General features: G+C 47.4%; 1 protein-coding gene across 1 annotated transcript; it reads right to left on the bottom strand.

Moving 5' to 3' along the window:
- Positions 1 to 1,172: 1,172 nt before the first annotated feature.
- Positions 1,173 to 25,447, bottom strand: LOC129520760 (cytochrome P450 4B1). The gene is made up of 12 exons (XM_055341952.1): positions 25,262 to 25,447; positions 15,588 to 15,729; positions 15,367 to 15,411; positions 14,722 to 14,849; positions 13,802 to 13,926; positions 13,345 to 13,496; positions 13,088 to 13,194; positions 11,913 to 12,103; positions 4,457 to 4,590; positions 3,583 to 3,647; positions 3,400 to 3,482; positions 1,173 to 2,968 (listed from the first exon to the last, which is right to left on the bottom strand). The coding sequence occupies exons 1-12, from the start codon at positions 25,439 to 25,441 to the stop codon at positions 2,785 to 2,787; spliced, it is 1,536 nt and encodes a 511-aa protein (XP_055197927.1). The 5' UTR covers positions 25,442 to 25,447; the 3' UTR covers positions 1,173 to 2,784.
- Positions 25,448 to 27,368: the final 1,921 nt, after the last annotated feature.

Genomic DNA, 27,368 nt, shown 5'->3' on the forward strand with positions numbered 1-27,368 from the left:
TTTCCAGGACACACTAGGGGGAGCCCATGCAGGCAAATGGATTGGCCAGTGGAAAAGGATGTCAGACTCCAATCAGCAAACTACTGGTGGCACCTCTCCCACAGGAAAGCCCCTTGGCAGTCCTTTGAATCTCTGGCCAGCCACCTTGAGTGGGAAGGGGCTTCTTCAACCCTGCCCTATTATGTGACTGCCTGGGTGCTAGTCCTTCTGGCCCTGGACCCTGTTCCCAGGCCTTCGTTGCCCTCCTCCATCAGCCCCTCTCAACCCAGCCACTATTCTGTGGGTTCTAAATACAGATCTTCCTTCTGTCCTACTCACTTTCATTCCTACCTAGCCCAGACCCTGGATATCATAAACAGACCTCCCTACCTGCAGCCTTTTGCCTGTGGTGTAATGCACATTCTGCCTCCCTGAAGGGGCTTCTCCCCCAGCTGGTGCTTGCATCCAGGACCTCCCTTTCAGTCCCATGGCTTCCTGGGTCACTGGGCTAGTTCAGCCCTGCTTTAAGAAAGGGCAGGGTGGATGCTTACTGTTTGACTAGGGATTGGGGCAAAAAAGTAAGCTGGGAAAGTGCTAGACATGAAGATGGACAGATTCCCTGGCATCTGGTGGTACAGAGGGGCAGAGGCTAGCCAGACTCAGAGAGTTCAAGACAATAGGAACTTGGAATTCTGGGTGACCAGCCATGGACACGTGCTCTAACCACAGGATTATGTTGAAGGTAAAGAATCTGACCAAGAAGTGACCCTGCTAGCTCGAGGCAAAGGAAAAAATCCTGGGGTGAGTTCACATTCATATGCACTACCCCTAAGACACATATTTGCATAACCACACCTGTGTGTATCCCCTCACACCCTCTACACTCTACCATACAGGTGCACAAAAATGCCTGGGGTCCTAGGAGGCAATGGGGTGTGTTTGGAGGGCTGGAAGGATTAAGTGGAATTCATCTTTGGTGCCCACTAGTCTGTAGCCTTGGTCCTCCCCTCCCACGTGGAGCCTCCCTCTTCTGTCAGGTTCTGGTGTTCTCAGCTCCACTTCCCACCAACACGAGCTTTCAGAGAGACAGTTAATATGCCTGTGAAGTCTTGGTCAAAAGAGGCCAAAGTCAGAAGGCTTTAGTTCAAGCTGTTTTCTTTTTTTTTTTTTCCCAAGCTGTTTTCTGATGAGCATCTTGGCAGTTTCCTTCCTCTGACATTGAAGTAGGGTAAATCCTGCCTCATAAATCTCCTGATAATCCAGAGGTAATGAAAGTAGGTAAGTCTTAAACTTGAGTACCACCCATTGGCCACAGTTGGTTATGACCTCTGGGTTCTGCTCGCAGGTGATAACTACTGCCACATTCCTCTGCTGGCATGGAGAAAGATCTGTCCAGGGGCAGGACAGAGAGGGAAGTTGGTGGCATGGGTGACACCCTGGCTGAGGTCTCTGTATCCCAGCCTCAGGTGGGCAAGAAGGTCTGGGTCCTGACGGGGCTTTGCAGGAGTGAGCAGGTGGCCCATAGCCAACCTTCCAAGGCTGTGGTCTTCTTCTAAGAGGGAAAGGATGAATAGCAGGAAGGATGTGTCTCCAGATGGTACGTCCCCAGGGCAACAGAGATATCCCCAAGTCCCAGAGCTAGAATTCCTCTCTCTGATCCTTCCCCTTAGTCTCCAGTGTCCTCCCTTCCACTGTTGTCTAATTCCTGGATTAGAACCCACTAGTGGCCTTAGACCTTGAACTCTAGAGGTACATGCTGCAGGGACTACAGTGAAGAATCTCTAATCTGTCATGTGGCCCCAGCCCAAAGCCTTCCCCTAAAGTCATTCTCGGCACCTTTATACCTCAAGGTTTGATTCAAGCACTATCTCTTCCAGGAAACCCCCCTTGAATGCCACTCTGCCACCTTTCTCAACAAAAGCCTGAGCGCTCAGATCACTGAGTGACTGTGGCATGGATGCTGACGGTAGTAGGAGAGCTACAGAGACCTGTCTCAGGAGGGGTAGAAGATTCACCTGGAAAAACATATTCCAAATTCCTTGATTTTACTGGTGGTTACCTGGGAATTTACTTTAGAAATTCATTGTCTTGTACATTTTTGTTTGTTTGTTTAAATGTTTTATTTATTTGACAGAGAGAGAGAACAAGCAGGGGGAGCAGCAGAGGGAGAGGGAGAAGCAGGCTCCCCACTAGGCAGGGAGCCTGATACAGGGCTCCATCCCAGGGCCCTGGGATCAGGACCTAAGCCAAAGGCTTAGCCAACGGAGCCACCCAGGTGCCCCTGTACCATTTTGTTTACCCAATTTGTCTTTATGTCTGTTATATTACACACATGCACAAACACAGTTAAGCAGAGACATATATCTCAGTGAAGGGGAAAGCCCAAAAGCCATCCCTCTTTCATAGGGAGTACATGAGGGACTGATCATAATCATGAAGCCCAAGACACAGCTTCCATTGTATTCATTGTGTCACCACAACTGGCATATAAGTTTCTGCTACATTCTAGAAATATTGCCAATTATAGGAGATAAAGGAAGATTCCAGAAACAAGTAGGTGTTCACCATATGTTTGCTGAATAAATGAATGAGCTCTAGAATACATATATACTAAGCATTTCTGGACACATATGCCTGCATGGCACTGCCCTCCGGGAGATTGTTTATGTGGGTGCCTGCTTGCCTTCTAAACTACAAGCCTCCCAAGACAGAGAGCCACAGCTATTCTACAGTCCAGCCTGAGGAGGGTAGTATCCAGGGAGAGCCACAGTCTCTGGGCTGCCTGGGACCCTGCTCTCAGCAGAGCTACTTCCCAGAGCCCAGGCGTAGCGACTTCAGGCAGAGGTGGATGCCATTCTTGGAGCGCAGGATCAGCTGGGGCATCTTGACAGGAAGCTGCAGGGGGTCCAGGGTGAACTCAAAGCGGAGCAAGCAGAGAGCTGTGACCACCTTCATCTCATTCATAGCAAACTGCTGCCCAATGCAGTTCCTGTTGTAAGCAGCACAAGGTGGCATCAGGTTATGGGGTGTCCAGAGTGAGCAAATTCAGGGCTCTTAGTGGCCAAAAAAAAAAAAACAATAACTATTTGTGGATGAATAATTGGCTGATTGGTTGATTGACTTGGGCTTAGGAAACAGATCTTGGGAGCACAGTGAGGGTCCCCAACTGAGTAGATTCACATTGGGAATTCCGGTTGGAGGACCTTTCTTGGAATGACTCAGCCAGCCCACCAACTGCCAGGGACACGAATATGCTAATGGGAAGAAGAGGGTCCCTGGAACTTACCCTACCTTAGGATCATCAAAAACCCAGAGATGGCTCCCTTATCACAGAGTTCCCAAAATGATGCTTTCCCCACAACATCCTCCATTCTTCCCTCCCCAGTCCTGGGGGCCTGGGGATGTTGGTCCTCTCCTTACCTGGGCCCAGCAGAGAAGGGCATGAAGGCAAAGGGGTGGCGTCTGGCCACATTCTCAGAGGAAAAACGCAGAGGGTCAAAGACCTGAGGGGACAAGACTTGCTTAAATACCTACCAGGTCCTGGGGAGGGTGACCACCATAACCTCCCACCCCATCTGCCCTCCAGGTCCAGGGGTGTGGTACCTCAGGGTCAGGCCACACTGCGCTGTTCCTATGGAGGGCATAGATGTGCAGAGAGATCAGGCTGCCTGTGGGCAGAGCAGAGGCCTGGTAGTTAGGTGGTCCTGGGATAGCCACACCACGTCTTCACAGTGTCAGAATCTCCTAGTGTCCTTCTAACTGGGCACCAGCTCCTGCCTGACCCCTGCCAGTTATGGAGGATTCATGACCACCATCAAGACATCAAAGTGCTGTCGATCATCATCATATCTACACCCCCTAGCCCCAGCACTGGACACAGCACCTAACACAGACATTTATAGAATGGGGAGAGAAAAAGAAGGACTGGAGGTCGGAAAAACAAGGCCTATTACACTTTCTGTTTTCTTTTTTTTTTTTTACACTTTCTGTTTTCAAATAATTGGAGGAAAGTTACTATTCATGACATCATTCTATCAGTAGCAACATCAACCATTCATTGGGTGCATGTTGTGCGCCAGATAGAGTTTAACACTCCTTATAAAGCTACCACATACAGTTGTATAGCTTGGGCACTGTACATCACCATAGTCTATGTGAATGGTGCCTTCTGAAGTTGCTCAGGGCACAACCTACATGGTGGTATAAGAAAGCCCTGGCGAATATTGTCTCTTTCATCCTGACAACAACACTGTCAGGTAAATACTCTTATTGCTCCCATTTTATACAAGAGGAAACAGAAGCTTGAGGTAGAGGGATTTACACTCTACCATACATTGTAGAACCGGGATTTGGACCCAGGCCAACCACAAAGCCTGAGCTCTTCCCCACTTGTGCAAAGATTCACCAAAGGCACAGAGAGTGTCAGAGAAGTATCCACAAGTACTCCAGTTCCACCCTCAGATCCACTCCAACTCACCTGCAGGTAGGGAACGGCCATCCACAAAGTTGACAGGCTTGCTGAGCTGGCGGTATACCTGGGGCACTGGTGGGTAGAGGCGGAAGCTTTCCTTGATGCACATGGTCAAGTAGGTCATCTTCACCAGATCATCCCTGCCAGAAATACAACCAGACCTTTCTGGGCATGGGAAGCAAGGGAATTCCACAGGAAGACAGGGTCCAATTCCATCTTTCCCCCTTAACCACTATGGCACATCCAATGGTGAGACGGACATAGGTGTTCCAAGTGCATAGACCAGATTGGATATGGGGTAGCCACTCTGACCCAAGGAATCTGGTTCCAATTTTCCTTTTTCCCTCCTGTTCTTCTTTTTCTCTGGCTCCTTTTTTCTCCACCTCTCCATCTTCACTGCTAGGAAGGGAAGGCACAGGACCCTAGAGCTGTATGTGAACCCAGCAATCAAGACAATGCCACTCCTGAGTCTCTTAAGGCCCCCACAGAAGCCCCACAAGGGACAATTCTTTAGGTTCCACCTGGTTTCCCATGTGGAACAAGATGGAAAAAAACAGGGGCTGATATATATTGGTTAAATGCAGTAACAAGCTCAGGTAAAAAACAAAACTTATGTTTCCCCTTTGCCACTAGGAAGCTCAGACCCAAATGTGGTTCAGTTATGACTATTGCACAGCACTTTATTACAGAGCCCCAAGCCCTAGGGCTTTTCCACTCAGTCCTCATTTTTTTTAAGATATATTTGACTTTATTAAAACAGGGAACTTATATTCATCCAAAGACACCTTAGGGGAGATGAAATGGCAGTTTACAAACTAGGAGAAGAGATTTTTCAACTAGAATTCACAAAGTATTATATACCGATACTCATTTTCCCTTTGTGCTTTTTTTTATAGTATTGAATAAGTGTTCTTCAAGTTGCTTCAAGTTCTAGATGAAGTGAAAATAAGTATTTTTACTCTCTGCCTCTAGGTGGCGTTCGTGTCGTTACCAACCGGGAAGGCCTATTTGTCTCTTCCTTATCTGAGTTTCACATCTCCTTGGAAAGCCAACTCAAGCGCCAGCCCTTCTGATTCTTCTGCTCTCAACGTGGGGCCTCTCAGCCTTACTCCATTTGGTGGTTTTGTCTAGATTTTTGGTTATGTGAGTTTGTTTTTCTAAAAAAATCCAGGGATCCCCCGGTGGCTCAGCGGTTTAGCGCCTGCCTTTGGCCCAGGGCGTGATCCTGGAGTCCCGGGATCGGGTCCCACGTCAGGCTCCCGGCATGGAGCCTGCTTCTCCCTCTGACTGTGTCTCTGCCTTTCTCTCTCTCTCTCTCTGTCTACCATAAATAAGTAAATAAATAAATAAATAAATAAATAAATAAATAAATCTATCTTTAAAAAAATAAAAGAGGAGGGGCAAGATGGCGGAAGAGTAGGGTCCCCAAACCACCTGTCCCCAAAAATTACCTAGATAACCTTCAAATCATCCTGAAAATCTACGAATTCGGCCTGAGATTTAAAGAGAGAACAGCTGGAACTCTACAGTGAGAAGAGTTCGCGCTTCTATCAAGGTAGGAAGACTCCGCACTGAGCAAAATGACTAGAAGGAAAACCTCACCTCAAAAGAAAGAATCAGAAACAGCCCTCTCTCCCACAGAGCTACAAAATCTGGATTACAATTCAATGTCAGAAAGCCAATTCAGAAGCACTATTATACAGCTACTGGTGGCTCTAGAAAAGAGCATTAAGGACTCACGAGACTTCATGACTGCAGAATTTAGATCCAATCAGGCAGAAATTAAAAATCAACTGAATGAGATGCAATCCAAACTAGAAGTCCTAACGACGAGGGTTAACGAGGTGGAAGAATGAGTGAGTGACATAGAAGACAAGTTAATGGCAAAGAGGGAAACTGAGGAAAAAAGAGACAAACAATTAAAGGACCATGAAGACAGATTAAGGGAATTAAATGACACCCTAAGGAAGAAAAACCTACGTTTAATTGGGGTTCCCGAGGGCGCCGAAAGGGACAGAGGGCCAGAATATGTATTTGAACAAATCCTAGCTGAAAACTTTCCCAATCTGGGAAGGGAAACAGGCATTCAGATCCAGGAAATAGAGAGATCCCCCCCTAAAATCAATAAAAACCGTTCAACACCTCGACATCTAATAGTGAAGCTTGCAAATTCCAAAGATAAAGAGATCCTTAAAGCAGCAAGAGACAAGAAGTCCCTGACTTTCATGGGGAGGAATATTAGGGTAACAGCAGACCTCTCCACAGAGACCTGGCAGGCCAGAAAGGGCTGGCAGGATATATTCAGGGTCCTAAATGAGAAGAACATGCAACCAAGAATACTTTATCCAGCAAGGCTCTCATTCAAAATGGAAGGAGAGATAAAGAGCTTCCAAGACAGGCAGGAACTGAAAGAATATGTGACCTCCAAACCAGCTCTGCAAGAAATTTTAAGGGGGACTCTTAAAATTCCCCTTTAAGAAGAAGTTCAGTGGAACAATCCACAAAAACAAGGACTAAATAGATATCATGATGACACTAAACTCATATCTGTCAATAGTAACTCTGAACGTGAACGGGCTTAATGACCCCATCAAAAGGCACAGGATTTCAGACTGGATAAAAAAGCAGGACCCATCTATTTGCTGTCTACAAGAGACTCATTTTAGACAGAAGGACACCTACAACCTGAAAATAAAACGTTGGAGAACCATTTACCATTCAAATGGTTCTCAAAAGAAAGCAGGGGTAGCCATCCTTATATCAGATAAACTAAAATTCACTCCGAAGACAGTAATGAGAGACAAAGAGGGACACTATATCATACTTAAAGGATCTATCCAACAAGAGGACTTAACAATCCTCAATATATATGCCCCGAATGTGGGAGCTGCCAAATACTTAAACGAATTATTAACCAAAGTAAAGAAATACTTAGATAATAATACACTTATACTTGGTGACTTCAATCTAGCTCTCTCTACCCTTGATAGGTCTTCTAAACACAACATCTCCAAAGAAACAAGAGCTTTAAATGATACACTGGACCAGATAGATTTCACAGATATCTACAGAACTTTACATCCAAACTCAACTGAATACACATTCTTCTCAAGTGCACATGGAACTTTTTCCAGAATAGACCACATACTGGGTCACAAATCGGGTCTGAACCGATACCAAAAGATTGGGATCGTCCCCTGCATATTCTCAGACCATAACGCCTTGAAATTAGAACTCAATCACAACAAGAAGTTTGGAAGGACCTCAAACACGTGGAGGTTAAGGACCATCCTGCTAAAAGATGAAAGGGTCAACCAGGAAATTAAGGAAGAATTAAAAAGATTCATGGAAACTAATGAGAATGAAGATACAACTGTTCAAAATCTTTGGGATGCAGCAAAAGCAGTCCTGAGGGTGGAATACATCGCAATACAAGCATCCATTCAAAAACAGGAAAGAACTCAAATACAAAAGCTAACCTTACACATAAAGGAGCTAGAGAAGCAGCAAATCGACCCGACGCCCAGCAGAAGAAGAGAGTTAATTAAGATTCGAGCAGAACTCAACGAAATTGAGACCAGAAGAACTGTGGAACAGATCAATAGAACCAGGAGTTGGTTCTTTGAAAGAATTAATAAGATAGATAAACCATTAGCCAACCTTATTAAAAAGAAGAGAGAGAAGACTCAAATTAATAAAATCATGAATGAGAAAGGAGAGATCACTACCAACACCAAGGAAATACAAACGATTTTAAAAACATATTATGAACAGCTCTACGCCAATAAATTAGGCAATCTAGAAGAAATGGACGCATTCCTGGAAAGCCACAAACTACCAAAACTGGAACAGGAAGAAATAGAAAACCTGAACAGGCCAATAACCAGGGAGGAAATTGAAGCAGTCATCAAAAACCTCCCAAGACACAAGAGTCCAGGGCCAGATGGCTTCCCAGGGGAATTCTATCAAACGTTTAAAGAAGAAATCATACCTATTCTACTAAAGCTGTTTGGAAAGATAGAAAGAGATGGAGTACTTCCAAATTCATTCTATGAGGCCAGCATCACCTTAATTCCAAAACCAGACAAAGACCCCACCAAAAAGGAGAATTACAGACCAATATCCCTGATGAACATGGATGCAAAAATTCTCAACAAGATACTAGCCAATAGGATCCAACAACACATTAAGAAAATTATTCACCATGACCAAGTAGGATTTATCCCCGGGACACAAGGCTGGTTCAACACTCGTAAAACAATCAATGTGATTCATCATATCAGCAAGAGAAAAACCAAGAACCATATGATCCTCTCATTAGATGCAGAGAAAGCATTTGACAAAATACAGCATCCATTCCTGATCAAAACTCTTCAGAGTGTAGGGATAGAGGGAACTTTCCTCGATATCTTAAAAGCCATCTACGAAAAGCCCACAGCAAATATGATTCTCAATGGGGAAGCACTGGGAGCCTTTCCCCTAAGATCAGGAACCAGACAGGGATGTCCACTCTCACCACTGCTATTCAACATAGTATTGGAAGTCCTAGCCTCAGCAATCAGACAACAAAAAGACATTAAAAAGGCATTCAAATTGGCAAAGAAGAAGTCAAACTCTCCCTCTTCGCCGATGACATGATACTCTACATAGAAAACCCAAAAGCCTCCACCCCAAGATTGCTAGAACTCATACAGCAATTTGGTAGCGTGGCAGGATACAAAATCAATGCCCAGAAATCAATGGCATTCCTATACACTAACAATGAGACTGAAGAAAGAGAAATTAAGGAGTCAATCCCATTTACAATTGCACCCAAAAGCATAAGATACCTAGAAATAAACCTAACCAAAGAGGTAAAGGATCTATACCCTAAAAACTATAGAACACTTCTGAAAGAAATTGAGGAAGACACAAAGAGATGGAAAAATATTCCATGCTCATGGATTGGCAGAATTAATATTGTGAAAATGTCAATGCTACCCAGGGCAATTTACACGTATAATGCAATCCCTATCAAAATACCATGGACTTTCTTCAGAGACTTAGAACAAATTATTTTAAGATTTGTGTGGAATCAGAAAAGACCCCGAATAGCCAGGGGAACTTTAAAAAAGAAAACCATAGCTGGGGGCATCACAATGCCAGATTTCAGGTTGTACTACAAAGCTGTGGTCATCAAGACAGTGTGGTACTGGCACAAAAACAGACACATAGACCAATGGAACAGAATAGAGAACCCAGAAATGGACCCTGAACTTTATGGTCAACTAATATTCGATAAAGGAGGAAAGACGATCCACTGGAAGAAAGACAGTCTCTTCAATAAATGGTGCTGGGAAAATTGGTCATCCACATGCAGAAGAATGAAACTAGACCACTCTCTTGCACCATACACAAAAATAAACTCAAAATGGATGAAAGATTTAAATGTGAGACAAGACTCCATCAAAATCCTAGAGGAGAACACAGGCAACACCCTTTTTGAACTTGGCCACAGTAACTTCTTGCAAGATACATCCACGAAAGGAAAAGAAACAAAAGCAAAAATGAACTATTGGGACTTCATCAAGATAAGAAGCTTTTGCACAGCAAAGGATACAGTCAACAAAACTCAAAGACAACCTGCAGAATGGGAGAAGATATCTGCAAATGACGTATCAGATAAAGGGCTAGTTTCCAAAATCTATAAAGAACTTATTCAACTCAACAGCAAAGAAACAAACAATCCAATCATGAAATGGGCAAAAGACATGAAGAGAAATCTCAGAGGAAGACATAGACATGGCCAACAAGCACATGAGAAAATGCTCTGCATCACTTGCCATCAGGGAAATACAAATCAAAACCACAATGAGATATCACCTCACACCAGTGAGAATGGGGAAAATTAACAAGGCAGGAAACCACAAATGTTTGAGAGGATGCGGAGAAAAGGGAACCCTCTTACACTGTTGGTGGGAATGTGAACTGGTGCAGCCACTCTGGAAAACTGTGTGGAGGTTCCTCAAAGAGTTTAAAATAGACCTGCCCTACGACCCAGCCATTGCACTGTTAGGGATTTACCCCAAAGACTCAGATGCAATGAAACGCCGGGACACCTGCACCCCGATGTTTCTAGCAGCCATGTCCACAATAGCCAAACTGTGGAAGGAGCCTCGGTGTCCATCGAAAGATGAGTGGATGAAGAAGATGTGGTTTATGTATACAATGGAATATTACTCAGCCATTAGAAACGACAAATACCCACCATTTTCTTCAACGTGGATGGAACTGGAGCGTTTTATGCTGAGTGAAGTAAGTCAATCGGAGAAGGACAAACAGTGTATATTCTCATTCATTTGGGGAATATGAATAATAGTGAAAGGGAATATAAGGGAAGGGAGAAGAAATGTGTGGGAGATATCAGAAAGGGAGACAGAAAAGACTCCTAACTCTGGGAAATGAACTAGGGGTGGTGGAAGGGGAGGAGGGCGGGGGGTGGGGGTGAATGGGTGACGGGCACTGAGGGGGACACTTGACGGGATGAGCACTGGGTGTTATTCTGTATGTTGGTAAATTGAACACCAATAAAAATTAATTTATAAAAAAAATAAATAAAAATTAAAAAAATTAAAAATAAATAAAAATATCCAAAGGGCAGCAACTTGGCTCCTTCTCCTCCTCTCCCCACCTGGTACCCCTAGAAGCACTGGCACGTGGCTGGACACCCTGGGAGGTTTCCAACATCTGCCAATAAAAGTGGATGGTGGAGACACCAAATCTCAGATCCTGAAACTATAGGTCAGTCTCCCTCAGGTGAATCTAAAGTCTCTCCCATGGACTGAGCATTTTCTGTGCTGTGTTGTGTACCTAACTCCACGCTGGAGGCAGCACAGGTGACATATGTGACAGGAGGCCAAGCATATGGCCATCCAAAGGCAGGTGTGCAGGAGGAGGATGGGCGGCAGGCAGCTCCCCAGCTATCCCAGCTGTATTCATCCCCAACTCCCTCCTCTTTTTCTCTCTCCTTCTCTTTCTCTTTCTCTCTCTCTTTCTTTCTCCCAGTGCCCCATTGTTCCATCTAGCAATCCAGAAGGGCAGTCAGGTTCTGCCTTCAGGAGTAAGCGCACAAAAAAGTCACTGGTCACTTGGGCAGAGGGATCAGGGAAGGTTTCCTGGTGTAGGAGGCATCCAAGCTGTGCCTGGGAGGACAGATAGGAATCTGGGAGAAGGTCTCCCAGATTCCTATCTGTGAATTGTCAATAGTCCTGTTTAAAGGACTATGAGAGAATGAGCTCAGGGGTATATCCTCAGAGCTCCCCCACAGAAGCCTCAGCTGGTGAGAACAGGAAACTGCCACCATCCTCCCCTGGTTTCCAGGATGGCCATGCATCACCTGAAGATGACCCCGGATAGCATAAGCCCAGCACATCCCCAGGACAGAGACACAGGACAGCCTGGGATCACCCATAGCCTCACTCACCACTGGAAGGAATCCCGGTCCCCAAGGATTTCGCAGACCTCCTCCCGACAACGATGCTGGTGCTGGGGGTAGAGAGCCATGCAGTAGAGAAACCAGGAAATGCCACTGGTGGTGGTGTCATGGCCTTCAAACATGAATGTGTCTACCTCAGCCCGGAGGTCTGCGTCTGACAACTTGATCCCATTTTCATCCTGGGTTAGGGAAGGCATAATGGGACAGCCCAAGACATTTGAGATAGGTACCAACAGGACCTCATAACAGTTCTCAAGTGAAGGTCTGAGGGAGGGGAGGAAAGCTCCTTTTCAGACTGAGGGTTGAGACCTTCTCCCAGATTCCTAATCCTCCCAGGCACAGGAGCTTGGATGCCTCCTACTCCAGGAATCCTTCCCTGATCCCTCTGCCCAAGTGATCTGTGACCTTACCCAGCCCTAACTGTCAATTCTGCTCAGAGTGCCACCTGGCAGAGGAGAGATCTTTGTCAACATCTACCTCCTATCTCCTGCACTAGACTGTAAATGTCTGGGGAACAAGGCCAGGTCTTTCTCATCTTCTACATGGGAACTAACCCAGAGTAGGGGTTAGTGAGTTTGGAGAGTGGATGAATAAAGGGATGAATGAATAAATGATGAATGAATGAATGAATGAATGAATGGCATTCAAGATTCTAAGATTCTTCGGTCTTAGAAGTCTAGAATTGGTGGGCACTTTGGTGGTTCAGTCAGTTGAGCATCCAACTCTTGATTTCGGCTCAGGTCATGATCTCAGGGTGGTGAGATCAAGCCATGCATCTGGTTCCATGCTAGGCTTGGAGCCTGCTTAGGATTCTCTCTCTCCCTCTGCCCCTCCCTGCCCCACCCCTCCACCCTTCTCTCTCTCTCTAAGAAAAAAAAGAAAGAAGTCTAGAATTGGTCTTTAGGGCTCTAGCATGTGACCCATCTCCCTGCTACTTATGCCTCTCCCCAATGCCACAGCCAGCCACATCCTGCACCTTGCCATCTCTGAGGCTTTGCTGATGTGTTCATAAGACAAGGAGCAGGCCATATTTGCTGGAGGAAAAGGAGGGAAATGCTTAACAGCCTCAGCCACTGTCCAGCAAACCCTGTCCAAGAAAAATGTCCTCAAGACCGCTCTGAGAGAAGTTCTCGGTGGGGGTGGCCAACCGTGCACTCACTCACCCGAGCCCCCAGGAGAATGTCCAAGAAGTCCAGGTGCCTCCGGTTCTGGATCTTCTCCTGCTCTTTCTCATCCTGCAGGGCTGCCTTTCGTTCCCTGATGACTTGGTCTGGGCCAGGAGCACAGAGAGTCATTGCCAGGGGGACCCATCCTCTACCCGTAGGGGGACAGAGATCCTGTAATGGCAGGGGTCCCAGAGGGGCCTGAAGGAGCTAGACTGGACCCTTCCTGTGGGGTGGGCTCTGTGGGAAAGGCCCACCTGTGTGGTCGTGGGCTGCCTGGCAGGCCCGCAGGAAGCGGCGGCCATGTGGGGTGAGCCAGTAGATGAAGTCGTTATGGTACTGGAAGGACTCGATGCGCTCCTGCATCAGCAGAGTGAGATCGCGGACAGCCGAGTAGTAGCTACTTTCCCTACACAGGAGAAGAGCAGGGAGGAGCTTTCAGACCCTGACCCCCAGTGGAACCTGGGGCGTTGCACTCTAGCATCTGGGCCCAACCACAGGGCTCCCTGCCCTCCTCTCTCTGCCGTGAAGCTTCCCTGCTAAAGGCAGAATCTGTCTCCCCACCATGGGCAAGGCCCTCCTACCCCCACCCAAGCTGGGACTCCCTAGGGCAGGACCCCATGTCCTCTCAGACCAGGGCCCCGGGGGTCCTGCTGACTCCCATCTGAGCTGGCCTGGGTAGAGACTGTGGTCAGCCCCCGAGTACCCCCTGACCTGTGGCCCAGACTGCTGTCTCCTTTGCCAAAGGTGCACTTCATGAGGGAGTCCAGTGCCATGTAGCCCACGTCACAGAAGATGTCAAAGCTCTTATCCTCACGAGCCTTTTCCTCCCACTTGTCCTGGAGCCCAGAGATGGAGGGTAATGTCAGGGGGTCAGCTGGGCACCCAGCCTCTTCCCTCAAGGACCCACACACACCTGTCCTCTCCCCCATGCACCAAGTCCCTTGCCTGGCCTCCAGCCCACTGGAATGCAGAGGTAAGGGCTTCAGGCTAGGGTGGCACCACAAGGCAGACCTGAGCCAGGCAGCTCACATAAGGGAAGAGGAAGGCTGAGAGGTGGGGATCTCCCCAGCACAGCCTGTGTACAATCAGGCCTGCCATGATGCTGGGGAGGAGTTTTCTGCAAGGGAAAAGACTAGCCTGGGTAACTTCTGGGGAATATCCAGCCCTGAGACTCAGAGCCTGACCCCTGACCTTGGGCATCCCTTTCAGAGATGAGTTGCTAATGATATTGTTTTAGGCAAATGTGGTAGGCAGAGAATGAGGAGGAGGCACTTTCCAGATGTGAAAGACCTTTCTAGCATTATCAAATATAGGCATCCATCTAGTCTGCGACAAGAGAAGACTTACCTGGGCCTCATAGAGGCCTTTGACCTCTATTGAAGAAGGGGGCCTGGCTCTCCCAGTGGACATGAGGGCCACAGCTGCCCAGCCACTCGGAGCCTCAGCACCTGGTCAACACCCAGTATGCAGTAGGTGTCAGGAACAACACAGTTTGGCACTGCTACTGCCAGCAGAATGAGGTCTCAGGGACTTGGTGAATCTCCTCATCGCCCTCCCCCAGGGAAAACTGGAGCTGGAGAGAGGCTGGCCCAGCAGCCGCAGCCTCCAGGAGCCTGGCACTGGGAGCTCACCAGCATAGCGTGTGTGGAGTTGGTGAACACAGCCACGTAGGATTTCAGCACATCATAGTGGAAGCCAGGTGTGAGCAGCTTGCGGTGCTGATACCACTTGGGCCCCTGGAGGACCAGGAGGCCTTTCCCTGGGGAAGAGATGACAGAGGGAAAGCTGATCAGTCCACACAATCCTGCCCCATCCGTGGCAGCCCGGGGGTGCCACCCCAGTCCTTCTTGCCCAGCCGCATGTCCCAGCCCAGCTCCACCTTCCAGCCACCCAGCCTTGTAGCCATTCCTCTCCTCAGGCTTTTGTCTGGCCAACACCACCCACAAAATCTCCTGGGATTGTACTCCAGTGCCACCTCCTCCAGGAAGCTGTTCCTCATACTCACATATTTTCCAGAGCCCTTGCTCAGCCTTTCCAAGGAAGAGGACATGCCCAGGAGGAGAAGGTACCTGAGCCCCACTTTCCCCAGCCAGCTGGAAGTTCTCTTGTCTCTTTCCCTGTCTCCCCATTGAGCAGCTAATCTTAGGAGGGGCATTTGGGGGCCAGGTGGTCCCATGTGAGATAACAGACTCAGTGGGCATGGTCAGAGAGGGATGGAACTGGGAAGGATCCTGGTAACCCAGCATCAAGGGCGGGGAAGGCAGGCGCCCACTCACCAATCCACGGCAGAAAGAAGTCATACACATCTGCAGCCTTCGGATCTGCAGGAGAAAGAGAAGACGGGTCATGCAGAAACTAGCAGGTACCCAGAGGAGGCTTACTGATCAATGGGACCTTAGCTGCCCAGACTTAAGATGCAGAGCCCAGGACTCCTCCCCACTTGGAGCCCTGAGCCCTTTGCTCTCAGGAAGCCACCTCCTCTCCTGGGAGTCCTCACCCCCTCGGCTGTACACAGCTTTGGCATAGTCCGGCTCATAGATGTTCAGGAAGCCAAGGAACGGTCCAAGCCAGAGTGGGTGGGCATAATCGTACTGGTGGGCCCAGGTCACCACCTTGTCCAGGCTCCCCGTCTGCTGGATCTGAAATAGTGACAGAAGGCTGGGATACTCAGGAACCCACTGTCAGCAGACAGGCCCTAAGTCTTTGGGGGAAGGAAGAGGAGAGGCTGCCCAGACAGACACTGGGAACATCCTTGCCTCCCCCTGTACCCCTCTCCCAGCTAGTCACAGTCTTAATTTCTCTGGGCTCAGTCCCTTCTCCAGCCCAGGAGCCACCACTCTAAGCCCAAGCCACCCTCTTCCTGTACCTGGGTGAGGTCAACAAACCCAAAATGACCAACCTGCTTCTATCTGGTTCCTGTCATCAACCCCTCCATCTATCCTACTCTCACGGAGAGATTTCTTTCTCTGTTGTTAACTGTTTTCATGAGAGAGAGAGAGAGAGAGAGAGAGAGAGAGAGAGAGAAAACACCAGCTTGCCGTGCAGTGCAGAAATCTGCTCAATTCCGACACTGTTATGTTATTGGGCTCATTTTTTGAGGACCTACTATGTGCAGGGCACTGTCTAGACATCTCAGGGCATGGGACAGACCTGCTCCTACCCTATGGGGCAGACCGATGCAACTAAACAATGAAGGAACGTGAACACACAGAGCGGGAAGTGCTAGGCAGGGAGCAAGCATGGCGTCAAGAGAGAGACTTCAGGGGAAGCTGCTTAGGGAGATGGAGGCTGGCTTCTGGTGGGAGAGGACATTTGAGGTGAAAGCTGGAGGATGACAAGGAGCTGGCAGTGCAAAGAGCAAGGAGAGCCTTCCAAGAAGAGCAAACAGCAAGCACAAATGCTCTGGCACAGGACAAAGTGGGGTGTCTTCCAGGAGCTGCTACTTGGTGGGACGGTGGCCTGAGGCTGGAGAGGCCATCCAGAGGATGGTGTGTACTCTTTGGGGGGTTTTCTAGCCACATTTACTCACCCAGAGGTGTTTTCTGTAAATGGAGTATACAATAAGCACTTTTCAGAAACCCGCTTTTTTCATTTACTGTGTCTTGTCCTTCTTTTCAAACTAGTGTATTTAACTGTCCTTCAAAATGTTTAACTCTTTTCATTGCATGGTGTTCCATTATAGGGATGTACCCTAATCAGAGGGAGTCTTTCAGAGATCTGCTTAAAACTCGTCCGTTCCCTGCCCATGGGCCTCCGAATAAAGTCTGAGCTCTGGAATTTGTGAGGAGGAGGAGTAATGGCTGATCAGGGAGCTGGAATGTGAACCCAGGAAAGTTGACTTCACAGCCTGCAATCTTTGGACCTTGGAAGGTCTACATTTGAATATTGATTTCCCCTATCTTTTAGATGAGTGAACTTGGGCAAGATCTTTAGGCTCTCTGCATCTTACTCTCCTCATCTATAAAATGGGGATGATAACTTACTTTATAGGATTATTTTGACATTAATTAAATCATGCAGGCCCTGTGTTATTAGTTGGGGTCACAGGGCATTTAAAGCCCTTCACTGATATATTGTGGGAAGAGCTTAGCACTGGATCCTGCACAAGGTAAGCCCTTGACTTGTACTTCCCTCCCCTTCAAGTCTACCTTTCCCCAACATCTGCCTCCTACCTGCATCTCCTGCCACAACCTACTCCCAAATGCCCCCAAACCATGCTAAAGAATTCACTCTGCACATGCTCTAAGATTCTTCCACTCATGGACAAAGGATTCACCTAACCTTGTCTCAGGTCACGTGGGAAGCTGAGCTGGGTTACCCCCTCCATCTCCATTCCCTTGGAAACCTGGTTACTGCATGTGGTCTTCTCTGTTAGTGCCCATCTGCTTTTTTGGGCCACCCAGGCTCCCACAGACCAGGGAAGTACTGGGATTGCCCAGATCTGCTCTCCTCCACGATGGACATCCTTAGGTGCCTGTGGGTGCTCTAGTCTCAGTCCTCCCTCACCCCACCTTGAGGACGCTGCCCATCCCCACAAGATGGAGCTGCACTCAGCGTGTGCATCAGCCCCAACCAATGTCAAAGACAGTAAAGTTGTGTATTCAAAGCTAAACAGTTAGGAGCAACTACCAAGAAGGACCAACAACAATTGAGATGAGGCAGCATGTCTGAAATAACCATAAAAAAATGGACTCAGTTTACACAAACTCTGTGGAGTTAAGTAGAGAGCCATTGGGAGCCTAAAGGGAAGGGATCTAATGTGTACTACTCCCATGGGTAGACAAGTCATCCCCCCCAACCCTGGCGACAAATAGGCAACTTCATTCTCCATCCTCCTTTTCAGATACAAGTGTACTACTACAAATGTACATGTGAACAGGTGTGAACATAACTCAGAAGAGACCCCTGGATCAAGAGAAGGGGCAGAGGAACTTTGAGTGAGACTGACATGGGTCACCATGTCTCTCCTAGACACACATGTTGGCTAAGAAGTGATGGTGGGCCGTGCCCAAAGTCACACAACTCTCAAGTCCAGGTCTTTCCATCCCAAAGCCTATGCTATGCCCCAACATCTTTCTGACTTCAGCACCGAGGATGAGCTCCAGCCCCAAAAATGACTAGATTGGGGGTGGGGGGAGCACAGGGAAGCATCCAGGCACCTAAGAAGGCAGGAGGGCATGGGCCCAAGAAGTGCCCAAGTCCATGGGGATGCAGACATTAGTCCTCACCTCATATGAGTGGTTTTGCTGCCCTGAGTTGGATCCCCCAGGGATTCATTAATGCATTCAGCAAGTAGGCATGGAGTACCCACTCTCAGTGCCAGACATGGTGCTGGCTCCTGGGGGAAGAGTAATGAGCCAGACAAAGCCCTGCCCTCCCCAAGCTCACATTCCAGGTAGGGGAAAGGAAATAAACAGATAACAAAATACATCAGCAATACAATTTCAGGTAGTAATAACTCTAGGAAGAAAAATAAAGAAAGGTAAGGGGCAGGGCTGCTACTGTAGACAGGGAGTTGGGAGGGTTGGGGGAGGCCTCTTTTAGGGAACATTTGAGCAGAGATCAGCAGAAATACCTTCTAGAAAGTCCCGTAGCATTGATCATTGTCTGCCTCTCAAAAGCTGTTCTTTCCCCAACTGTCCCCTCTACCCGTCTACTCCTTGCTCCCAGCAAATTAACCTTGCTCTACTTCACGGACAAAACAGAAGCCATCAGATAAGAGGTTCCTAAAAGTCAACTGCCAGACTTGAAGAACTACCTGCCCTGCACCTAGCCTCCCCACTTTCCTTGCTGTTCCAGTAGAGGAAGTGCCCAGGGTCTGTCCAAGGCCAGTCCCTTTGGATTCCAACCCCTCCCCTCAGGCACTTCACCCATCAGTCAGCCCCTTTCTCTCCCACATCACAGACCCATCCTCATTATTGGCTCCTTCCCATCTGCATTTAAAACATGCTCAAGTCTCTCTTACTTACTAAACAACAACAAAAAACCTCCCTTGGTTTTGTCTCCTCCTCCCCATTTCCTTCTCCTTTCATAACTTCTCAAAAGAATTGTCTCACTGTTTCACTTCCTGCCTCCTCAGCCCCCAGCTCTCCAAAATTGGTCTTGCTATTGTGACCAATGCCCTCCTGGGGGTGGGGGGGGTGAGCCCAGAGGCTTTGCAGCTGCTGTGACACAGTCGAGTCCCCTCTCTTTCTTTTTTTTTAATTTTATTTATTTATTTTTAAATTTTATTTATTTATTCATGAGAGACACAGAGAGAGAGGCAGAGACACAGGCAGAGGGAGAAGCAGGCTCCATGCAGGGAGCCCGACGGGGGACTCGATCCCGGGACCCAGGGATCATGCCCGGAGCCGAAGGCGGATGCTCAAGCGCTGAGCCACTCAGGTGTCCCACCCCCTCTCTTTCTTGAACTCTGTCTAGATGTCTTCCCACTTCTCTTGATACAGCAGCTCTATACCCATTATTTGTAAATCAAAGACTGAGGCTCCCCCAGTTTCAGACTTAGGCTTCTTCTTAGGTTGCACCTTCTCCCTGGAGGCTCTCACCTACTCCCATGGCTTTCTTTGCCATCTACCTGAGACTATTTCCAAAATTGACAGCACGTCCCAGTTTATCTTTCTCCTGAGCTCTGGAAACAGGACACAGCCATCCTCTGGACATCTCTGAATGACACCCTCCAGGCTTCTCAGACCCAGCATTTTCAAACATGAACACAGTACGTCTTCCTCCCAATTCTACCCCTCCTCACATACCTAAGAATGGAATTGCCATCCACTCTGACACCAGCCAGAAACATGGAATGGGGCTTTCTTCATTATTTATAGCAGCACCAGAGGGGATGTCCTACAGAGGCTGTCTCTCTCCTCTGCAAGTCCATCAAACCCTAAAATCAACTAACCAGAACTAAGAGAGCCAGATGTAGCAGTTCCTGGGAAACCCTTCAAATCCAGAATCCAACGGTCCTGTGCCTAAACACACAAGTGCTGCCAGCCCTGAGCCTTCTTGGGTCTCAGATCCCCACATTTTTACACTTAGACCTAGAAATTCATTCCTCCTCGTTACCATCCAGTCTTGTGGCTCGACAAGTCCTTTTCTCTCTTTTGGTGACTTTCCCACATTCAGTTCTGATCCATCTATGTTGATACCACAGTTTAACAAAGCTCCCAGGGCTCTCCTACCCCCCTCCCCATTCCTAGTGCATGTGGGGGACCCCATTGACACCCTTACATCTGGCTATGGTAAAGGGCTTACCCTCTCCCACACCCATGATACCAGGACAGCCTGCCTTACCTTCTGTTCCTCCCCATTTCACTATTCACTCTACTAACATCTGCTTAGATGGCCTCCTCAGCCCTGTCCTACTCCTATTTGGCCTCTGCTTGCCTCCTATTTGGCCTCTGTCAATCTATCCACCATCCCAACCAAGGTGATCTTTCTACCACACAGTTCTGAGCTCATCACTCCCCTGGCTTGAATCTTTTCAAGGTTCCCTGTTGCACTCAGAATAAAGCCTTTCAACATGGCCTACAAGGTCCTATGTGATCTGCCCCACCTTCTTCCAGCTTCGTCCTCTCCATCATGTTCTCCCTCTCACCACTCCAGAAGTATAGAAAAATGAGCACAGGCACATAATAGACCCTGAGAAACAAATATTTGTTGAACATATTAAGTTCCTATACACTCGATGCTCTTTCCAGCCTCTGTACCTCTGCACAGGTAGTATCCTTCACCCTTCCATCCTTCCTTCCCTCCATGGACTGCTACATTCAGATCTTTCCGGGCCCACCCCAGCATACCTTGCCTGCACCCATGGATCTGGAACACCATGCTGTGTTATCCATCTCTCATACAAACTGGGTCACTCTAGGGCCAGCTTTAGTCTTATTACTTTATCCTCTGTCCTCAGCAGAGGTCCAGACCCAGAATTCTTAATCATCTAGTTGTTTGAGAAAAGACAAACCAATAATGGCTCCCAAAGACTGGGTTAGTTTTAGAGGAAGGAAGAGGATGAAGGAAGCAAATACCTCACAGTGTTTTGCAGCAAGAATCCCTCTACAAGGATTTAACACTTGATATCTCTCCAGGAATTTGCAAAGTACCTATCTATACAGTATCTTTTTCAATTCTCTTCTAACTCAACAAGGTAAAAATGTTTATCTCCCTATTGTTGACAAGGAAAGGGAAGCACAGAGCAGAAACATAGTGAAGATCCATCAATGTCTACTGAATAGAAATGAGCCAGAGCCCCAGACCCTCAGACTCTACAGCACAAGATCAAGGGAACTGTCTCAGTAATAAGCAGGGTCAGGGAAGAGGCCTATACAGTCTCAGGGGATCACCTTTCCTGAGCTCAGAGCTGGCATTCTCTCCTCCTCTCCTGACAACGGTCCAGATTCTTGGGCCTCTCCCAACCTCACGCCAACAACATGGCTGGACACCTACTATGTGCAAAGTCCTCTCTGGGCCCCAGAGTAGGAGAAGGGGGACCCTGGAAGAATATGACCCCACCTCAAAGGGACACAATCTGAGAATTGAGAAGGATGTTGCTTCCAGGACCTGTAAACTGCAACCAGAGATAAGAAAGAAGTTAATCCTGATGGACAGCTCTGACCCACCCACCTTCTTTTCCTACTCCCACCATCACTAGGCTAGGAATCAAACTTGCAGTTACTTTGTACAGACAGATCATGTCCTGCATGAAAAGCCACAAGTCTTACACCCAGCCTTGACTCAATTCCTGAACTACTATATATGGACATAAGCGAGTATCTTGCCTTTTCTGAACCTCATCTTTGTTCTGAAAAACAACCCCTACTCCTATCTCCGCATTTCTCAGTCTCGGATGTGGATCTGACCCAGCAGAAGCAACAAAGCCTGGAGGAAGGCAAAGGTGTCAGGCCTGCCATGGTTCCCCAGGAAACCTTTGTCGCCGAAGAGCAAACTCCCGTCTTACCTTTGCCTATTCTTCCTGGTAACGAGTCTCTCCAGATTCTTGTGTTAGAGCCAAGAAGCCAGAGCCAGTCTGTTCCAGGCCCTCTATACACTCTCAAGGTGAGGAGCCGGGGGAGTATTTGGGGGAGGAGGGCAGCCAGCTCTGACATGGGGTAGGGGAGCAAGGTCCCTGTCCTAGGGAAGCTCGTGGGCTGAGGGCAAGCCTAGCTTTGGTGGAAGCAAGTAGTAATGGAGGGATGTAAGAGGCAAGGAATCAAAGGTCTCCCTAAATGCCCCTCACATCCCCAGAGGGTCAGACCTCAACCTTCCCACACCCCTTTCCGTGCTTAGCAAACCTCTCCTGAACCCCACCTGATCTCTCCACTTGTCTTCTTCATCACTGCCTCCTCTATCAAGGCCCCTCCCCACTCCCCAATGCTCTCTGTTTGTTCATTCAGTGATGCCCACTCTGTGCCAGGCTTGGTGCTAAACCCTGAGGGTACAGGGATGAATCAGAATGGATCTCCATCTTCCAGAGGTCATGGTCTAGTGGGCAGGATGAACAAGTAAACAGAAGATGACAATCCAACGAGGTAAATACTGAGATACAGAACATGTGGCTGTTGTAAAATCTTGGTTAGGCATCTCACTCAACCTGGAGCAAGAAGGGCCTTGGTGTCTGTTTTTCCCTCTAGACAGTAGGCTTCTTGAGAGCACCACCTGAGTCTGATTCAGCTCCCTAACTCATCTTTTCCTTTCCTGGATTTCTCCAGGATGCAGCTAGGTTATTAAACCATCCTGAGAAGGTGATTATTTGTAAGAGCAAGATTAAGCCTGAGCAGTCCTCTCCTGGAGGTCAAGCTCATTCTCAGCATCAGCCATGGAGGAGAGAGAATCCCCTAGACAGTGAAAGGAGAAAAGTATTTGGGAATGCCTTAGTCTCTGGCGTTTATACCTGGGTTTCCAAACCTAGATGCACAGCAAAATGCTTGAAGAGGTTTTTATTTTTTTTTAAGATTTTATTTATTTATTCATGAGAGACACAGAGAGAGAGAGGCAGAGACACAGGCAGAGAGAGAAGCAGGCTCCATGCAGGGAGCCCGATGCAGGACTCAATCCTGGGACCCCCGGATCACGGCGCCCTGGGCCGAAGGCAGATGCTCAACCTCAACTGCTGAGCCACCCAAGCTTCCTTTGGAGAGGTTTTTAAATGCAGATTCCTATCCTAATTATATAAAGAACCCCTACAACTCAACAACAACAGTAACAAAAACCAAACAAACAGAAAACAATCCAATTTTCAAATGGGCAGAGGACCTGAACAGACATTTTCCCAAAGACATACAGAAAGCCAACAGGCACATAAAAAGATGCTCAACATCACTCATCATCAGGGAAATACAAATCAAAATCACAATAAGAAATCATCTCACACCTGTCAGGATGGTTATTACTAAAAGAGAGGAAATAATTTGTCGTGGTGAGGATATACAGAAAAGCAAATCCTCATGCACTGTTGTTGGGAATGTATGTTAGTACAGACACTATGGAAAACAGTATAGAGTTTTCTCAAAAAATGAAAAATAGGAGTACGGTACAATTTAGTAATACCACTTCTGAATATTTATCCAGGGAAAATGAAGACACTAGTTCAAAAAGATATATGAGGGCAGCCTGGGTGGCTCAGTGGTTTAGTGCTGCCTTCAGTCCAGGGTGTGATCCTGGAGACCCGGGATCTAGTCCCACATCGGGCTCCCTGCATGGAGTCTGCTTCTCCCTCTGCCTGTGTCTCTGACTCTCTCTGTGTGTCTCTCATGAATAAATAAATAAAATCTTTAAAAAAAGATATATGACCCCAATGTTTATTGCAGCATTATTTACAATAACTAAGATATAGAGGTAACCCAAGCGTCCATCAATAGATGAATGGATAAAGAAGATGTGGCATATATACAGTGGAATCTTACTGAGCCTTAAAAAAGAATGAAATACTGCCACTTGTGACAACATGGATGGACCTAGAGGATACTATACTAAATGAAATGGGAGAGAAAAATACCATGATTTCACCATGACTTCATCATATAGAATCTAAAAAATAAAACAAACAACAACAACAACAAAAAAGAGAAACTGACTCATAGAGAACAAACTAGTGGTTTCCAGAGGGGAAATGGAGTGGAGAGATGGGCAAAAGACGCGAGGGGAATTAAGAGGTACAAACTTCCAGTTACAAAATAAATCCAATAAATAAATAAATAAATAAATAAATAAATAAATAAATAAATAAATCCGTCATGGTGATGCGAAGTTACAGCACAGGGAATATACTCAGTAATATTGTAATAACTTTGTATGGTGACAGATGGTAGCTATGTTTAGTTTTTTTTATTTAATAAAAGAAATTCTGCCAATGCAAATAACATGGATAAACCTGGAGGAAAAAAATGTTTCACTAAAACAAATACATTCAGATCACTAGTTCCAGTATGTTAATTAGAATCTCCTGGGACTGGGGCCAAGGAATCTGCTTCTTCCAGTTGATTCCAATGCAGATGGAAACTGTGTTCAGGAAACTCTTGGTCTGTGTTCAGGAAACTCTTGTCTAGATCTCATAGAGGCAGGGAACTAGAGGTGCTCCTGACAACAGGTGCTAAGGTGATCCCAGCACCCTGAGATAATGAGAGGATAAGCCAGGATCTGAATCCAGGAAGATGCCATGGTTTTGAGCCAGCCCAGAGTCATGGCAGAGAGAACCTCGCCTTTGGGGGTACCAACCACTTAGATACTCCAGGAGGGCTCTCAGGTAACAGCACTCATCTCTGCTTTGACTTTTATTTTCTTAAAATGGAAAACTTTACACCACACAGAACGAAGAGGATGGTGCCTAAGCTCAAAACAAGATAGTCATGTTCTACTGGACTGTCTGGGGGTTTTCTCCCATACTATCACTGAGCTTTGTATGAATTCTGAGCCCGAGAAGGAGGAGAAGGAGTCGAAGGAGTCTCCAGTTGGTCTACTTGGGCTCCAACTTTGACGTGCTCCCACCTACCAGGGCCAGGTCAGAAGGCAGGAGTGAGGGGGAGACCTGCTGGGAAAGCTGAATGGAAACTGTGGTTCTGAGGCCACCATCCCCCTACCTAAGCATAGGGACCCCCTCCACGGCCCCTGGGGAATTAGGCTAGATTCTCTGCAGGAAAGGAAGCTGTTTTCTTTCTTCAACCCCTTCTCCCCACATACCTCCTGGGCATGTCCGAAGAGCCAGTGCATGGGGGGCCCTGGGAAACTGTCCATAGCCCTGGCCAGCATCTGTCTCTGCAACAGCAGACGGATGAGCTTGAGGAAGCCTAAGACCAAGATCAATCCAGTAGCCCACAGGACCAGATGGGAGACACTCAAGGAGAGCAAGGTAGAAACCATGGTTGGAGTTGCAGCCACCAAGGCTCTGGCCTGATTCCTCCCATCCTGGGTTCCCTTATACTGCAGACCCTGGAACCCTGCCAGCCCCCACCTCCAGCCACACCCTGTACCCAGCAGCAACTCAGGCTGGGCTGAGCTCCAAAGTGCAGAGACAGCAGCCCCAAAGTCATAAGACAACAGAGAGACAGCCTAGCTGACTCCTCCCAGAACTCGGCTGAAGAGAAACCCAATAGTGGGCTTCAAAGAAACCAGGCAATGGGTCTGCCTACTTGGTTCTTTGATGGAGAAAACAAAAGGCAATTCTGGGTATAATCATTAGCGTAATAATATCTGCCTTTCCACACAAGCACTTGATATGTCTTAGGAATTTCCTATCCACTATCTTGTTTAACCCAAACAGGGAGGTCATAGCTACTCACTTTTTATACCCATTTTCCACATAATGAAACTGAGCCTCAGCTTGCTTATGCTTTCTTACAAGAAAGCTTCCGCTGTCCTCTTCAGTATAGACCTCTGGGAGGGCTTGCATTTGGGCCAGGCTCATAATGCTTTAAGTCTTTATTTGGGAAGCATCTTCAGGGACAAGGTTCTAGCCCCAGAAGAGAGATCCTAGATCAGAAAAAGGTCAACTCCATCCCCCAGATCTTAGTACAAACTTGACACTTAGGAACACAGAATGTTACTTTCAGGGCAATGAGGAGACAGCGTCAAATCTAATCACTCCTAGGTGAATGGAGCAAACCACTTGGGACCAGAGAGGGGCAGGGAATTGTCCAAGATCTCATGGTAAGGAATGGCAGCTCTCAATTCCCCACGCCTGAGTTCTATTGAAGAACAAGCTTGGGGACGCCTGGGTGGCTCAGCGGTTGAGCATCTGTCTTCGGCTCTGGGCATGATCCTGGGATTCCGGGATTCTGGGATCAGGTCCTGCATCGGGCTCCCTGGGAGGAGCCTGCTTCTCCCTCCACCTATGTCTCTGCCTCTCTCTGTCTCTCACGAATGAATAAATAAAATCTTTAAGAAGAAGAAGAAGAAGAACAACAACAACAACAACAAGCTTGTCCCAGGCCCCAGACTTCCCTGGAGAATCTGCTGTCTCTCCCCCTGTGCTAAATGTCTCAGATGAAGAGACTTGCATGCAGAGGGGAAGGCAGTTAGGGAATTAAACGGTATGAAGTGACAGCCAGAGACTAGCAACAGTGGCTGGAAAAAAACATTCCTGAGGCTGAACGAAGGGGAAGAAATAGCATTGCTGGAGCCTAGTGGAGATAGCTATTGAAGGAGGCTTCAGCAGGAAAAAGTATGGTCAGAGGTGTGCTCCAGGAAGATCTCCCCCTCTGTGCATGTGCGGTGGCTCTGAGCTGGCCTGGGGTAGAAGGGTCCAGAGTCTGGGTTGGCTATCAGGAACAGGAAGTCAGAGGGAAGACTAGCAGGATGGAGAGAGATCCTACATACCTTAACCTGCCACAAATATGGTGCCGCACTCTTGGCCTTTTTTTTTTTTTTAAGATTTTATTTATTTATTTTTTTTTATAAATTAATTTTTATTGGTGTTCAATTTACCAACATACGGAATAACACCCAGTGCTCATCCCGTCAAGTGTCCCCCTCAGTGCCCGTCACCCATTCACCCCCACCCCCTGCCCTCCTCCCCCTCCACCACCCCTTGTTCATTTCCCAGAGTTAGAAGTCTCTATGTTCTGTCTCCCTTTCTGATATTTCTCACACATTTCTTCTCCCTTCCCTAATATTCCCTTTCACTATTATTCATATTCCCCAAATGAATGAGAACATACGCTGTTTGTCCTTCTCCGATTGACTTACTTCACTCAGCATAATACCCTCCAGTTCCATCCACGTTGAAGCAAATGGTGGGTATTTGTCGTTTCTAATGGCTGAGTAATATTCCATTGTATACATAAACCAC

This window comes from Nyctereutes procyonoides, unplaced genomic scaffold (assembly GCF_905146905.1).
Source record: "Nyctereutes procyonoides isolate TBG_1078 unplaced genomic scaffold, NYPRO_anot_genome, whole genome shotgun sequence".
NCBI classification, from domain to species: domain Eukaryota; kingdom Metazoa; phylum Chordata; class Mammalia; order Carnivora; family Canidae; genus Nyctereutes; species Nyctereutes procyonoides.

Coding starts and splice junctions, on each gene's coding strand:
- LOC129520760 (XM_055341952.1), bottom strand. CDS start 25,441: ATGGTTTCTACCTTGCTCTCCTTGAGTGTCTCCCATCTGGTCCTGTGG. Junction 4,591..11,912: donor GACCGGGATTCCTTCCAGTG/GTGAGTGAGGCT, acceptor TATTTCTGGCAG/GGATGATCTGGTGAAGATGA. Junction 3,483..3,582: donor CAGTGTGGCCTGACCCTGAG/GTACCACACCCC, acceptor TTGTCCCCTCAG/GTCTTTGACCCTCTGCGTTT.